Source organism: Plasmopara halstedii (assembly GCF_900000015.1).
Source record: "Plasmopara halstedii genome assembly, contig: Scaffold_555, whole genome shotgun sequence".
NCBI lineage: Eukaryota > Oomycota > Peronosporomycetes > Peronosporales > Peronosporaceae > Plasmopara > Plasmopara halstedii.
The window spans coordinates 498003-514440 of NW_020187475.1; the positions used below are offsets into that span (position 1 = coordinate 498003).

Genomic DNA, 16438 nt, shown 5'->3' on the forward strand with positions numbered 1-16438 from the left:
AGCTCGGTGAGTTGCCACTATTGTTGGCCTGAGGTGTACAAGCGGACGAGCACATATGTGCGCACGTGTGAGACGTGTTAGAGTGTGCAACCCTCTCCTAATGCGGCGGCGACACCGCTGGCCAGTTTATCGGTACCCTCCGGGTGTTGGCTGTCCTTGGGTATGGACATTGCGTTTGGCCTGCCAAAGGACTCGGCGAATAACACGGGTGTGGTGCTCTTTGTCGACCGTTTGAGCAAGACGGTTCATCTAACGGCGGTCCCGGATACTATCGACGGTGTCGGTACAGCGATGCTGTTTAAGAATCGTGTCTTTCGACAACATGGACCCCCAAAGTCAATTGTCTCTGACATAGACCGACATATCACTGGAAAGATCTGGTCGGCAATCTTCAAATTGTTGGACATCAAGTTGACTATGCCAACAGCACGTGATATGCGTCACTGAAGACGTCTTTCGCAGCGTCTGCTCTGACACTGAGGAGCTGGAGTGCCATGCCTCCACTTTTAGAGTTTGCTCTGAACAATACAGGGCAATCATCTACCGGCTATACGCTGTTATAAGTGAACGGGCTTGTTAATCCTCGCGTCCCGATGACGCCGCCATCACTTGACTAAGGGCTTGATGGGGGGAGAATAGCCGAGCGGCTAGCTAGTCAGCCCCCTTACTGAGCGTAAAGAATCCGAAGATTTCCTATCCACCATACTGATTGCCTTACGACACGTTCACGATGCGATATCGGAAAGCCAAGACATGCAGAAAAAATACGCAGACGGAAGAAGCAGAAGAAATGTTGAAAACCTTGGTTTTCTTAAATACTAAAAATCTTCTTACACATGCAGTTTCTGCTGTCTTTAGGACGAAGATCCATTGACGGCTTATCGAACCTTTTACGGTCGTGGTTAAGTAGGGCCTTGTTTATACGCTAAACCTCCCGAAAAAATTGCGCACCCACCCGGCGTTTTATGTGGGTTTGCCGAAGCCGTACCGGGATCCGGTGCAAGTGAACGCAGAAGTGTTGGCGCCGGGGTGGTGCCTACAGGCGCTCAACCTAGAAGCTGAACCAGCAACTAGTTTTGAGCACGGAGTGCAACGATTTCCATAACCAACTGCGCCAGGCGCTTTGTCGTCGCACAAAGTGACGCATTCGTCTGCTTGACGGCTAGAATCCGCTCCGACAGAGCGCGATTATCCTCAACGTTCGGCAAACGGTGCACAAAGTGTTCTAGGCTCTCGAGGCCTTCTAGACACCGGTTAGCTACGTCAGTGTGATGCTGAGCGGAGCCCCGATAGCGACGGACCTTGTGATCCAGTGCTAAAGAGCATCGCGAATAACCGGACGGCGATCGAACAAGTCGTCATCGTTCGCCTCCAACTTTTCTCAACGAGAACGGTGGCGTCTACTATCACGTTGAACGCCTTATGGGTCGACATCCTCGACAGGGTCTAACCCAGTATCATGTGAAGTAGCGAGGATACCCAAACTCCGAGAACTCGTGGGAGTTTGAGGTGCCACTTCGGAAAGACTGCTCGGACGTCGTGGACGCTTATGATCAGAATGATCATGATGTCCGCGTCATCATACACCCAGCGCATCTCGGCAATAGCCGGGGAAGCCGAAGCAACATGAGCTGAGCTCAAGCTATGGTATTAAGCTGCTGTGGTCGCAGACTCACCCGTGTGAGAGACCACAGAGCTCGGGGGGGCGTGATGGATTAATCCATACGTCCCAGGGCGACAACACGAAGGAAGTCGGCGTTGCGCCTTGAGTTTGGCAAACTCGAAACGCAGATTGCGTTCTACGCTTACGTCCACTTACCTGTGGCTCATCTGTAAGATAGACAGCGTGTAAAGTTTGAGGCGCTGCTGCACCCATCGCTCAAAGAGCTCTTCATCATCTGTAGCGGTTTCGCCAAAGGCAAGTACCACAGGAATCCCGCGCATTGTGAGGACAGGAGCACCTAATCTTTAAGCGGAAAGTTGAGCGCGGTACCTATCCATTGAGGTTTCTTGGAGTACCAAGTTGGTCAAGCTCGGCTTGTGAAGTGGCCGGGGTTTTGAGTACTCAGGCACCCAACGATTTGGTGTTCGCGTCGTTCGCGTTGATAGCGGGATTCGCCGACCGGAAGCCGTATTCCGCATTAGGGTCTCAGACCAACCGTGGATGCAATCTCATGAGAGCCGCTTTTTGTGCAGCCTCCAACTGCTGCTCTTGTGCCTCGTCGAGGCGATTGGTAATGATATTACTCGACCCGGAAGTCAACAGGTCGGGAAACAGACACGGTGTTCTCAAGGTTCGGGCAGGGCTCAAGCACCCTGGGGAGGTAGTATCCGACTCGTAGTCGACTTCCTTCGAATCCTCGACGATGTAATCTGTCGCCCGTGACGGACGCTGTGGCGCCCGGTTGCCGAGGGCTTAAAGATGTGCTTCTCTTAAAGCCGCAGACATACTGCCCGGAGTTGTACCGCGTGCAGGAGACGAAGAAGGGCTTTGCCCGCGGGCGCTTTCGGAACTAGCGAGGCTGGGTGTTTTGCTTGTCATAGACACAGGGTTCACTGAGCAGAGAATGCGGGAAGAAGGTCTTGGGGACGTTAAAGTGTCTTTGACGCGCGAGCTTCGTACAAGGCGACAGTCAATTGTATTTTATGGGTATTCACAATTCTGATGGAGAAAGAGAAATGGGTTTAAACGTTCCCTAGTTTGACAGGGTGGGCACAAGATGGTGTGACCGTACCAAGGTTTGGATTACACAAGACGGTGTGTACACACAATGGTGTGGCTACACTGTAACAAGCAGCCGCTTCCTGTCGAGACTGCCAGTAGTTATGCATATTAATTAGGTTTTACTAGCCAATAAGGAAAACATATTTGGGTACTCTTGGAGGTGGCGGTTTGTGATCCGCTACACTCGTATGGTATTAGTATAGAGCGTACGGTCGGTGACCTTAGTAAGCTTTTTCTTAGCAAAGAGCCGCGGCAGCCCCGTTCCATCCGACGTGAAATTACCTCAGCTATACCACATGCCCGCTCTGAGGAGACATTTGTATCTGAAGCGCTTCGATTGAAGACGAAGTATCCCTTCATCATCACCTGTTGCTGAGCTACCTCACGCATTTGAGCAGCTTTTAAATTTGTAGCCTATTGCGGTACACGATGTCAACTGGACCGTTTGCACACACATCCTAAAACCAACTACATGTTAGTATAGACTGAACACGACTCCCTTGGGATGTGGATATGCCGCTTCAGCCGAAAGCGGTTGTGAGCGACAGTCACGAGGATATTAACGTGATCCAGCTTTGCTTGAATCAACCCCGATGTAAAGCCTGGAATCGAAAGCTCAATTAACGGGGTAAAACACAGTATCTTGAGAGCTAGGTAGGATAGTCTAACCTTAAAATCCAATAGAGTATGGGACTCCTGGCGCCATTGCAATCTAGGACTAGTTGCATCTCCATTTATCTCCTCGGAAAACTCGATACTTGGTCAATAATAACAGTACCATATTTCAAAGAGGCAAATCTGACTGCAGTCTGGCACTTATTGTGGTTAGGAGGATGAAAAGAACAAGATTCTTGTATTATGTATACCCGCCGCAAAATATTATTGCTATTGCCCCGCTCGTATCCACGTTCGGTCTTAGCCCTCGTGGGGAATACGGCTTACGCTCGGCGGATCCCGCTACTGAAGCGAAAGACGCGATCACTCTATCGTTAGGCGTTTACGTAATCGGGGCCCCGGCCAATACACAAGCCGAGCTTGACCAGCGAAAAGCTCTCCGAGCTCGCTTCTTGGTACCTCAAGAAATCCTCTGACGCAGAGCTAAACCCGATTTAAGATCACGATGGAATAGCAAGTTTTGTACTGATACAGATGAGGGAAATCTGGTAGATTGGGGGGTACGTGGGACACGATCAAAACAACCCCGTCACATTGGGAGAAAGCCTTAAAATGAGATTTTACAAGTCTACGTTAGTATCGGTGTATCATATCAAAATGGTGCCCGTGGAATCAATGAGAAGATCAATGGGTCTCGATTAGTATTACACTGTATAACGTGCTCGTGCACGATACACTACAGTGAACCAGGCCAAAGTGATTGTAATAATGGGTCTTTAGGACACATAACTAGCCAGTCCCACGTGATTCATTAGGCGTATTTTTATCAGGTTGGATGTGAAAACGTGTTTATTAATTACTGATTGCAGCTACTTGATTTTGAATCTGAATACAACTCTAGCGGTTGTATGTACATACTATTCGAAGTAATGTTGACCTTCTAGACACGGCTTTTAATCCCAGACTCTGTACGTTTGTTGACGCGGATTATTCAAAATCATTCTCGGTGAAAGGTGTCACGAACCCTGTTGCATAAAGCCTTCCGGTAAATAGCTGCAGTTCTTTAAACAGCGTGGACTGCGTCCAAATGTACATCAAATGGCGATGCCCAGACATTTCCATTATTCTCTTGCGATCATCGACACCGGGAGTCACTGCCTCTGTTTCCCTATGGGGATTCACGGGTCAAGAATGAATCCCTTGCTTGACTATCTTCGGGCACCAGAAAGCGATCATCGGCTGTGGTTGGTCAAAATATTTCGAATTCAGGCATTGTTCTCATTTGCCAAGGTATTATTTCTTAGCAGCTTGGCATTACAGCTCTACCTTTTGGAAGAAACAAATTGATGACTTTTTTTCGAAAGTTTACATTCTTACACTTAACAGTATTGACGACCAATTTGCCGGTACTGCCACTCAAATACTACGAAAGAAAATAATCGGATTTGGATGTTTTCGCCATGTTGGACGTGTCACAAAGGTATAAACCACCGCACAACAACAAAAGAGTGTAATGAGATGTTTTGCACTTTATCGGTTTATGCCCGATGCTCATTAGTTGCTGTGTGCGTTCATTATTGTTTCAAATAGTTAAAATTGTTTTTTTGAGGTAGTTAGAATGAAGATTGACAACACCAGCGAAAAGCTCAGCGGTTAGCGTCAGTGTAGTGAAGATACTTCGTAGTCGAAAAGACGAGCTGGATGAGTGCCATGAAAAACGAATATTAAGCATTTTTTTTTCCTTATTGAATAAAAGGTTACTTTTTTAATCGAAGCTAGCATTTTAAGTAAAAGTATTGAGTTTGCATGAGTGACTTTGACGACGAAGACTTCTCTCTGGGTGCGGAGGACTCTGAGGACGAGCAGCTCGCTGAGTCAGAAGATTTTGAAGATGATCCAGCTAGTGACGAGTCGGACGAGGAGGTGGCTTCGAAGCCCAAGAAAGTGCGTGTATCGCCCAAGAAGTCCACAAAGAAATCATTGCACGATAACAATACAACCAAAAGCCCGGCGACTTCAAAACCTGTTTCTGGTGTAAGAAAATCTCCAGCTTCTTCGACCACAAAGTCGACAAATTCAAAGGTTATGAAGGCGGAAGATGCTGAAGAAGCTGTGCTTGACTACATGTTCAAGGTCCGAATGCATTTGTCAAACGTAGTAGAATAGGACGAACTTAGCTGTTGCAGACTTTGCTAATGTTGTACGATTTGTAGGCGAATCGACCGTATAGTTTGCTCAATGTCTTTGAGAATATGCACCGAGCTATTGCAAAGCCGTCGTTATCAAAGTTGTTGGATAACCTCGTGGTCAAGTATGAACTTGTACATTTGCGTCGTGACGTTGGAAATTTTTATATGCAATTGATGGTGTTAGAGAGAAGCTCGTGAGCAAGACGTATGGCAAGGCTAAGATTTATTATGTCAACCAGAATCTTCTGCCCGTGCCATCGGAAGAAGATCGTCATAATGTGGAAGAGCAGATTAAATTGATTTCTACGGAATGCTCTGCTTTAGAGCAAGAACTCAAGATTGCTGAAGCGACTTTGTCAACTATAACATCACAAATCTCGAACAAAGATTTAGATGCTACGTTAATGCAGCTTGAGGAAACAGTTGTGACTCTCGAGAAGAAAGTAGAGTCTATGGGTCAACCAGATCGAGTAGCTGTATCACCAAATAGGAAAGATTCACTCAAGCGCAAGTTTACCAAGTATCACGTACGGAATAATGAGATATTAAATTGAAATAGTCAGCCTGTAAGACTGATTGTGTGATTTCTGAACAGACGGCTTGGGTAAAACGGAAGCGCATTGCAATGGACGGAATTAATCAAATTGCTGATGGAATGGAGAAAAAAGCGAAACATGTGCTAGATCTGGTAGGCATCGAGACAGACGAAGAGGTAGGGATTAAGGTTCTTCCTACTCTTTAAATCGCAGCATTATTGAAAGTGTATACCGTGTCCTTATTTATGGGATTGAAAACGCGCTTTGCGCTCGGCAATTTCACGATCACGACGATCCTTTAAGCATTTTTTGTAGCGCTCAAAAAATAACTGACATATATGTTTGTTGTCGGGATTCTCTGTTCAAAAAGAAGCAATAAGATAAATGAGTTAGTGTCTTGAATGCTACTGTTGTTTCACCCACTGATAAGGCAATCAAGCGATTCTTTCTGAAGCTGAGAACATTCCTAAATCAAGAAAAATGCTGTTAATAAAGGCACAATGTAAGGCGTGGTGTAAGACGTGCATTCGTACTGCGTTGTCGAATTTTGTGGCTGGCATGTTGAACACTTCTACCGTGACATACCGGTTATATATTCGGTCTCTTTTTTTTTACCTCTGTCAATAAATGATAACAGTTTGGGACAAACCGTAGGAAACTGTTCGATAGTCATGCAAAGTACTTGACAGTAGCATGGGAAGACGTGGGCTACAAGGTCCGCGACGAGTTCTACTTAACTTTAACGGATCCAAGCCTCTAATCGTTCATTGCTCGATTTGCGCATAGGCTGCAAGATCATCATTGTAGACGCCTCGTAAAAGAAATAGATATAAATGAAATTCTCTTCGATTTTAGCTTTTGAAATCGCGGTCAAGATACATCTCGTAGCAGCACAAGTCCTAACCATCACAACTGACGACTGCTCCTCGTGCCCGACAGGCACATACTGCACGAGGTCGAATTTAGAATGTCGTGGTCCACCTTTTGAAGGCTTGTGCTTTAATGCTACTATCAGCGAGTACCAAGTAGGTTGTGAAGAAGGTTACGATTGCTTTGATAATATGTGTGAGTGTGTTATTGAAGATCCGAGTTTCACAACTTCCCCAACGATTAATTCAATGGATACTCCGACGATTGTATCATCGACAATGCCATCTACTATACCGAGCCCCACTATCGGATCAAATCTGATTAACATACACACGCCTTGCCCAACGGGAACATACTACGAACTTGGAGCCACCGCGTGTCGTGGACCTCGCTATGCTACCGAGTGCTACAATCCTGCTACAGCTATGTATCAAAATGGCTGCGCTTTAGGATTTCAATGCATCAACAATAAATGCTCGACAATTCCGCCATCAACATTCCCTCCTTCTGTTTGCTATCAAAAGTGTACAGAGACGAATGAGTATTGCGAAAACGGCACTAACTTTTGCCGTGGACCAAAGTATGCTGGTGAGTGCTTCAACCCCGCCACTGGTCTGTATCAAAATGGGTGTGATGGAGGGTACAAATGTAATAACAATATTTGCGTCTGAAATTATGAGATAGACTTTTTGGGTTACATAGAAAATATCATCTTACTACTTTTGAAATGGTATCGTCAAAGTAGACGAGGATTACAAATGAATCTTTAAATGTGGCTAATGCCTAACTACAAATGATACACTTGCTAATTCTGCTAATTCTTCGTTATTATGGACATTACTTATGGAAAAACGAGAAGTGTTGTAACCAAATTTTTTACCAAACACTGTAACTGGCTTACTTTCTGTAAGACTATCCCTTAATTAGAGCAATTGTATTATTATCGAACTAGTCGCGAAAACTAACTGGACTCGAGGTATCCGACGCGTGCCAACGAAGCTTGTGATTGGCTACTTCTTAGGAAAAGCTTATCAACCTATTTAATTCATACAAATTGAACTAAGATGAGAATACACATGCGTCCAATGAGACGCCGATGCGCCATGCGCTGGAAGTCTTGGTATTGACTATGTCAGATTTAAAATTACTTTGAAAGTGCAAGCCGTTAGAAATGTGTGGGAAGTCTGCCATTTCGTTTCTTTTGAATCCACTCGCCACGATTGATACAAAACGCATTCACGTGGCACAGTCCATATCGCCATTATCATCGAATGTCTTCGCGCGATTGGTTTGCACTTCGGCCACTTCGTTGCATCTCTTGGATTCCACTATTACACCGTTTAAGAAATTTGGTTTAGAGCCTGGGCAATGCAAATCGAGCGAAATCTTTACTTACGCTAGCGTTGAAGAGGAAGAACGACTAGCGAAGGATATACCGTCAGTCGTGTGCGAAAAGCAGACATTTGAGCCTTCTGATAAATTGATGCGGCCAATGATAACCTCTTCTAAGAAGACTTGCGCGCGTGTCCGAAGGAAACACATGCCAATATGCCACATCGCAGGATGTACAAATTTTGCCGTATCTCGTGGTTGCTGTGTGCGTCATGGTGGTGGCACTCGTTGCACAATTTCCGGGTGTCCAAATCGCGCCAAGCTGTACAATAAATGCTTTCAACACGGTGGATTTAAATCTTGCGCGATAGAGACGTGTACGCGCAAGGCAAAGAGATACGGTTATTGTTGGTCACATGGCGGTGGTCGTATCTGTGAGATTCCTGAGTGCAAAAAGGTTTCGACACAAGGTGGTCTCTGTTGGGCACATGGTGGTGGTAATCGATGTAAGCAGGAGAGCTGCAGCCGTCGTGCGTATCAGAAAAATGGGTACTTCTGTGGGAATCATGCGTCGTGAGAGTGTGAGAAAGTATCCATTATTTTTTCTTTAGTAATTATGTTACCAAATGTTGCTATCACCATAAAAATGCACAGAAACGTAGCAAACGAAAAATTAAGCCAAAGTATCATTTAACATCAATCGAGAGATTTTCCAACTGCTGACACTAGTTCTTCGCAGAATCAAAACGGCTTAATACTTTATGATCACAGTAGTCAACGTGGGCCCCAGACTCAAAATTTCCGTTGATAGCGAGCTTCACGCAACGCAATGACGATTGTGCAGTTGGTACAAGTTCTCCATTGGCCTTCATTTCGCGAAATTTGGTTTGTAGTTCAGTGTCAACATTGGGAGATTCACGAATAGTCCTTTGCATTTCTGTGTCCATCGGTCCGGGAGAGTACTGTAACACCTGCACCTTGTTGCCCGCGGCTTGCTCCGTAGCGATCACTCGGTGATGCATCTCGCGCGCCGCTTTGCCCGTGCAATATAACATGTGCGTCTTAAATGGTTTAATGCTACACAACGACGTAATGTTAACAATTACAAGCTGTGTGACCTTGTCACTAGCAAAAGTCGGACTGCTCAGTTCCTCCCTTGACGCTCCAAAGGCACGTAGGAAACAATTGTTAAGCCACATCACCGATGTGACGTTTAGTTCCCAGTATGGTGTCAACTCTGTCGCAGAGCTCATAACCTCTTGTGCTAATCCTAGCTTCCCTAACGATCCCGCGTTGTGTACAAGGAAGACACGATCGTATCTCTGCTTTTCCAGCTGTCGCATTAAATCTTCCACCTTACTTGTGTATTCCCCCGAATTGCTTAAGTCTACTGACTGTGAAAAGCAAAGCAACTTGCCCTCAGAGCCTTCTTTTTCCCACATTTCTAGGGCCAAGCGCTCCGTCTCCTTCAGACCGGACTCATCGCGAGCCCATAGGTGCTGGATCCATACAGTAATGCGTCAGATACAGCTAATACCCACTCTCATTATCTACGTACCAAATCAACACTTTGCGCCTTGAGTTGACTCACAAAGTCGAGCGCAAGGTACCGGCCGAAGCCTCGCGACGCACCTGTGATTAAGATCGCGCTTTTCATTTTATGCCACACTAAAAAAAACACAACATTTCTCGGTATAAATTTGTAATTGCAAAAAACTCAAAATGCCGCGAGGAGTTCGTCGCGATGATCACATTGCAACGGTTGAGAATACCGTTGAGGAAAAGGTACGTATGCGCTTTGGTCGCGGAGAGGATTACTTGCTAGCAATTCAAGTAAGAGTGGATACTCCATACAAAGCTCGACATGGTGCGATTGGAGAGAGTTGGGACGTTTTAGCTGAGAGATTAAATCAGCACCCAGATTTTCACATGCGACCTATCAAAGGCACAACAGCAAAAGCGCGATTTGATACGATTGTGGCTCATCACCGACTTTGGATGGAAAGGGCAAATGTTGAGAAATGTGGCGATATCGATAGTCCGTATCGTATCACCATGACTGAATTGATCAAGGAAATTGACAATTATTTGAAAAGTAACATCAAACTCATCGTAAATGAAGCTGATTCTCATCAAGAGGACATGAACGTTGAGGAATCTCGAAGTAGCTCGCGACTTGGTAAGCGTCAAGCCACCCCAGACGCTTTTGACATAGAACCCGAGGCACGCGAGGTTTTTATGTTGCCACGAGCTATTGGTATCGAGCAGACACAAATTCAACCAGGTGATTCATCGGAGACACAAGAGCCACAAGTCACGGAGGCGTCAGAAACTTTTGCGACACTAGAAGAGCCGGTTCCTGATTTACTCACGGTAAAGCAAGCGATGGGTGAGCTGTTAAAGATGCAACACGTATTTGCTGCGCGTTCAGGTGAGATTCGTGTCGTTGACATTGAAAAGATGAATGAGGCAAGACTTCGAGAAGAAGAGGAAAAGACAAGACAGCGTAGTTTTGAGCTTCAAATTGAGATTCAGCGTACGAAGCGACGGCAATTGGAGCTCGAGTTTGAGCGAGACGAACGGAGGAAGGACCGTGAAGAACAAGCAAAGCTCATTGCGAATCTATTACAACACTTCGAACCGAAAAAATGTTAACTATGTAGCACGTTAGTTACAATAAATTGTAATATACATGATTTGCTGTGTTTGTATTCAGGAAGCTGCAAGGATTAAGATTCGTCTCCACACTCAACTTGTAACCACAATCCCAATAGGTTTGTTTTGGTGTTTTCACTATAAATGATTTGTGTTGATAAATTTGGCGATCAAAATTCGGAGATGTATTTCAAGACGAGAAAACGTTTCCTGAAAAGCACAACAAATTCTGGGAGCAGATAGGTCCTCAAGCACGGGTACATTCGACTGGCTCTAAATCAAACCACAGCTACCACGTACAAGCTTCACGTGAGTGCTCTTTACCTTCGCCGGCCCATGATTGGGCTCAGCTCATTAAGCATTTTTTTACGGGAAGTCTTTCCCCACACAAGAACCATTCGTGGATGGCTGTAAGCGACTAGACCGCGGTCTTGAATTCTCAACATTTCCCAGACGAAAGATTTGATTAATGATTAGGAATGAATACTAAATAATATTAAACGTCTTTGAGCTAATGCGTATCTCCGACGACCTCTAAAGGGTTGCGTACCGGCGTGAGGTGCGTATATGGATGATGAAGTTCAACATCCCACACGCAACAATATAATAATTATTTTCAGGTAACTGAAGGCTATAAGTACATAATTTTTTGTTGCTGCTTATAGACTAAACAGAGAAATAGAGAGCAGAGCCAAAAGCCATGCCAGCCCCAATGACGTGGCAGGTATCGGATGTGTATGAAGAATCTCCGAGGAGAGTGGTTACCGCTACTGTAATCGTAAGAGGGTACACCGCTAACCCGAAAATTAGAGGTTGGAGCACTTTAAGATATCCGCGAATTTTTATTTCCTTTGATAGGCGGATCGGGATTATTTTACTACGTGCAAAAACTCGACACGTCTGTCGCACAAACCTTCATCGTATGGGTATGCCTCTACGCGTAAGTGCTCGTTTAAGTGCGCGGACTCCTTGCCTTAAAACGCCAGCGCGACACTGAATGGCCGATTTATGACCATGTCGACAAATCTTACCCACAAAGAATAACTTCTCCGCTCATGTTCACAAAGTGTTGGACATTGAGCACATGTGGCCTCGCTGCGGGAGAAAGTTATGCTTTGACATATGCCTGGTTGAGGTGATCCTGGAGGTGCATATTGTGGACGTCATTGGGCGCGCGAGACCGCTTCGGCACTCGGATAGTTGACTATCATATTTTCTCAGGACCACCTAAATACTTAAGCGTCTCGTTGTGTTGAGGACATATAGGACAACGTATAAAGTACCATCCTAAACTCGGTCATGTACCTGTCGACAAGTACTATCGAATGCCGATTAGTCATCGTGCAGAAAGCTTACAGTACGAGTATACGAGTGACGTGAATTTGAACAAAGTGTAACCTAAGTTGATGCTTCATGCATCTGTATTACAATCAAAAATATTTACCGACGTAATGTTAAGCGAGGCTGGTAGCCCATATTCTATACAGATCTCTCCTGCGAAGATTCAGTACTCTTATCCTCACAGAGTTCAAGCTTTTCCCATCTTCGAGTTGCATTACTTTGATACTTCTTCCTTCCGCTCAAAGTACAAATCCAATAGTTTAATGTGCACGAGTAATCATTCCTGTGACACTCTAGTCATAGAAAACATACGCTGATAGGGGAATACTTTCGTTTAAACTGTAGGTCCTACGGCAGAGTATCTCAACCTCGAGCGAAAAAAAACAGCTCGTCTAGGCCCGTAGACTTATGTTTGGTTCCAACTCTTTTGCGTATCACTAGAAGCCGTAGTCTTCAAATAGAAATGCTTGTCGATCTCATAGCATATGTTGCAGCCTTCTTGCTTCTTCAAGTTTAATTATTTTATAGCCTCTATAGCTCCCTCATTCCGTTTCGCAGCCCCCGCACTTCAAACTTCCTCTCTGATGACTGTCGATGTTTAGTGATTTCGGTTCGACTCCTTTTTGCTGATTAAAGTGATAGTATATAAAGCATACAATCTTGTTTTTTCGGCTGTCGGTTCAAGTCGAAAAAATGGTTGGTCTTTCGGATTGTAGACAAAGTAAAGGGTCTTGAGTTATCCGTATGGATGACTTGTATATGATGAAGGTGTGTACAAATCTTTGACAGCATCCTTTAGAACTCCATGTTGTGGTTCTTTAACCGCGTGAATTCAATTTCTTTATCGCATGTTTAACATCCTTGCACTCGACAGCCACGAAGTTAACTCTTTTATCATCGTCCGTGTTAATGACTGTTGCGTACTCAAGGTCCGCATCATTCCTGTCGGGCCGTCGGGCCATGCGCTTAGGTTAGTCTCTGAAAGATGCAAACTGTGACGTCGAACCTACTTTGTTATGGTGTCAGTAAACAACAAATTTTGTAAGGTACCAAAGTACAGCTACGGCATAGGACGACACTAGATGAAGAATAGGTCAGCAGGACGGCGGGCCTTTAGCGCAACGTCGTGCAGTGCAAATGAGTGAATAATTGAACATAGTCTTAGATATACCGAAAACAATTAAAATGCTTCTTAGGTTCAAATGTATGTTACAAAATGAAGATTAGAGAAGTACTGGAATCTTAAGATGCTAATTTTCCTCTTCTAAAACTCATCCCTGTGCGTTATTGATGCGACATCGCGATGTTAAAATTCTTCTGTGTAAGATAAACGGCAGCTTTACTGCTCTCGTTAGCGCATGAAGTCAATCTGACGACTGAGTACTGAAAATCTGTATCTTTTGAGAATGGAACTCGAGTTGCTCGTATCACTGCCTCTGAATTTACAAAACACGCTCGATGACCTCATGTCAATTGTTGTCGCAGGGATATGCCTTCTAGGTGGCTCAAAGATCAGAAGCGATGATAGAACGCCTGTGGGCGCTCACCAACTATAAAAGTTCGATAATGAAAAACCTCCGATGGGCCCGCACCAGTCGCTTGTGGAACCACAACCGGCTCCCACCGCGAGGTTGCTTTCGCTAAGCGCACAGCCTAATAAATAACCGTCGCAACAGAGGCCACGTTATATATCTAGCGTTAACTATTCATTTGGATCGGTGCTTCCTCGCAAGCTAGTTTGTCGAACGGCTCTGCGCGGGAGCGCGGCTCTTAATATTGCGCATCCGAGAAAGGTGTGTGCACAGATGGCACAGATGTTTGGTGCTGGTATCGCACGACATCAGCGACGCTTTAGTTGTTTTCCCCCAGAATGAATTAGGCCCATCGCCTTTCATGCTCTCACATAGCGTCCTTCTTCGATCACACTTTAAAGCTCGCGTCACAATTGTTGGACTCAACAATTATTGTGATACCTACCGCATCAGCAAAAAAGATAGGTTGCACGGGCAAGATTTTGGTGCGTGTCGCTACTCTTAATGACACTGGTGACTATGACCGTTCCCAATACAGTATGTAGCACCATCGATCAAGGTGGCACGGAGTACGTCAGCTCGGCTGACATTTTGCAGGGCGTGATAAGGTTAAATCGAAGCGTAATTGTATCCATAGAGCTGCGGCGATACTAGCGGCAGTAAGATCATAACGATTGCAACATTGAGGCGCATCTAAACGCTTAAAACTACTGCGGGAATTGCACACGAAAAATAGTGAGGTGTGCAACAAAAAAGGTGGCGAATTTTTAACTCAGTCTGCTAGTGCTCACCTAACTTTACGGGTAGTCAAGAATCTTGACCACATACGATACTCCTGCAAATACACTTAACCGTTAGCACTTTAACACTTATCATGTCGCAAAATGCCTCTTCCTTTTAGGTACTGTTCGTGCGTACGCGCGGCACTCGAGCTTGGAGCAGTGAAAACTTCTTCGATTTCTGCATGGAGCAACTTGGATTCAAGTATGCTCTTGTTAACGTCAGAATGCACCTAGTCACTCTTAACTGTGTGTGATTAATACAGATCACAAGCCGTTGCGCACACAACGTCTTCGCAACCTTTCTCACAAATTTTGGCAAAATCCCGATTGCTTTATACTGATCTCACGTCCGAGGCGATATGTAAGCTGGGTTAGTGATGGATGACAATGAGTTTTTGCATATCACGATGGTAACTTCGTAGGTTACACGTACAGCGTTCGGGTTAGATACAACATGTGTTGACCTGCTAAAATCTTTGGGATCATACTCAGATGCGGCATTGTCGAGGCGCGCGATCGCATGACTGTTCCGCTATTCGCGGTCCCAAGGTTTGCCGTATTAAAGTGCTGTCCCACTATAAAATCAACGAGTGGTCGTTCCTAGTGGTGGAGACTAAGGGCAGAGCGACGACACATTTTTGGGTGGCCTCTCCAAAGAAAAAGACGCAGGACTCAATGAATGCATTAAATTAGAAGCCATGTATGCTTAAATGATTAAACACGTATGATCGCACGTGCAAAACGCTTTAACAGATTGAAATTGTTGCGGTAAGAGTCGGCGCCTTTGGCCAGTCTTCCATTTCAGGCAGAAAGCTGACAGCCCATTAGTGAAACCCGCAGCTGTGCTCGTTTGAAAAAATCGCTTCCGTTTTCCCAAAACTATGGTCTTCGTGAAATTTACGAGCAAAATGACTGAACGCGCTGCTTTCAACAAATGTATTATTGGTGATTATACTGCCAGGCTACGTCTCGGCAGAACTACCGCCAACGTGGTTACCGACGAGTTTGGTTTGATTGGCGCTTTACAGCAAGGTTTGACGAACGGTGCTGAGATGCTAGACGTCGGATTGCACAGAAGTGTACTGTGCGCGTTTTCCCTCATCTGTTACGTTCTTCGTAATAATGGTAGTTAGTAACTTTGAGTTTATGGGCAGGTAACCTTAAGTACGCAGTACATATAATTTTATAATATATCGTATTAGTAGAGACTATACCTTATTTTACATATATGTCACACTTTCAAAATTGAAAAATATAAAATAAAGACTGAGATGCTTAGGAGGCTCTTGGTTGTGCTCATGAGTGGAGTGTACGGACTTAATCTCTGTGCGTTGTTCAACATGACTTTTTATGTCTAAGCTACTTGTGTAAGCTACACGGCGACTCCGTTGCCAAGTTCCGAAGCGCTTGGCACTAGTAAGGCATTCATTAAGAGTGTTGAAATTATCTTAAGAAAAGACTTGAAATTGGGGACTTTCAAATGATACATTTCCTACCCTGACATACACACGACTGATATTTGCACCATGCTGAATTGAAGTGATGATACTCTAGCAGGAGATGTCTTTAGGACACTTAGGCAGCTTGCCTCGCACAATGCGTTACTTTGATTCTCGTTATTGTGGATGACAAGCGTATCTATTCCTCGTTAATTTTAGCTAGCTATATTACTTCTCATTAGAAAAACGGCTTAAAGCAATTGTTGCGCAAGCAGATTGCTGGACCGTATGAAGACATCTTATGCTCGCGCCCACGATGGCGTGACATGATCGCGCTCAGAAACGACGTCACAGAATAGGCTCCAAAAAACACAATATATCAAGCTAAGAACCTCACTATTATCATTTCCGGACTTTCGTTT

General features: G+C 44.9%; 7 protein-coding genes across 7 annotated transcripts; 5 read left to right on the top strand and 2 right to left on the bottom strand.

Moving 5' to 3' along the window:
• Window positions 1–5146: 5146 nt before the first annotated feature.
• PHALS_11630 (TBP-1 interacting protein) lies at window positions 5147–6271 on the top strand (the record flags this gene model as incomplete). The annotated part of the gene is made up of 4 exons (XM_024727022.1): window positions 5147–5473; window positions 5554–5651; window positions 5714–6056; window positions 6125–6271. The coding sequence occupies 4 exons, from the start codon at window positions 5147–5149 to the stop codon at window positions 6269–6271; spliced, it is 915 nt and encodes a 304-aa protein (XP_024577641.1).
• Window positions 6272–6898: 627 nt separating this feature from the next.
• PHALS_11631 (uncharacterized protein) lies at window positions 6899–7606 on the top strand (the record flags this gene model as incomplete). The annotated part of the gene is made up of 1 exon (XM_024727023.1): window positions 6899–7606. One exon carries the CDS (start codon window positions 6899–6901, stop codon window positions 7604–7606), a length of 708 nt encoding a protein of 235 aa, XP_024577642.1.
• Window positions 7607–8199: 593 nt separating this feature from the next.
• PHALS_11632 (uncharacterized protein) lies at window positions 8200–8477 on the bottom strand (the record flags this gene model as incomplete). The annotated part of the gene is made up of 2 exons (XM_024727024.1): window positions 8200–8263; window positions 8332–8477. 2 exons carry the CDS (start codon window positions 8475–8477, stop codon window positions 8200–8202), a joined length of 210 nt encoding a protein of 69 aa, XP_024577643.1.
• On the top strand, window positions 8476–8989 carry PHALS_14518 (uncharacterized protein). Its single transcript, XM_024727027.2, has one exon. It carries the CDS (start codon window positions 8684–8686, stop codon window positions 8876–8878), a length of 195 nt encoding a protein of 64 aa, XP_024577644.1. The 5' UTR covers window positions 8476–8683; the 3' UTR covers window positions 8879–8989.
• A 3-nt stretch (window positions 8990–8992) lies between these two features.
• PHALS_11633 (sepiapterin reductase) lies at window positions 8993–9924 on the bottom strand (the record flags this gene model as incomplete). The annotated part of the gene is made up of 2 exons (XM_024727028.1): window positions 8993–9766; window positions 9826–9924. The coding sequence occupies 2 exons, from the start codon at window positions 9922–9924 to the stop codon at window positions 8993–8995; spliced, it is 873 nt and encodes a 290-aa protein (XP_024577645.1).
• A 65-nt stretch (window positions 9925–9989) lies between these two features.
• On the top strand, window positions 9990–10922 carry PHALS_11634 (uncharacterized protein; the record flags this gene model as incomplete). Its single annotated transcript, XM_024727029.1, has 1 exon — window positions 9990–10922. The coding sequence occupies one exon, from the start codon at window positions 9990–9992 to the stop codon at window positions 10920–10922; it is 933 nt and encodes a 310-aa protein (XP_024577646.1).
• A 4563-nt stretch (window positions 10923–15485) lies between these two features.
• On the top strand, window positions 15486–15758 carry PHALS_11635 (uncharacterized protein; the record flags this gene model as incomplete). Its single annotated transcript, XM_024727030.1, has 2 exons — window positions 15486–15656; window positions 15732–15758. The coding sequence occupies 2 exons, from the start codon at window positions 15486–15488 to the stop codon at window positions 15756–15758; spliced, it is 198 nt and encodes a 65-aa protein (XP_024577647.1).
• Window positions 15759–16438: the final 680 nt, after the last annotated feature.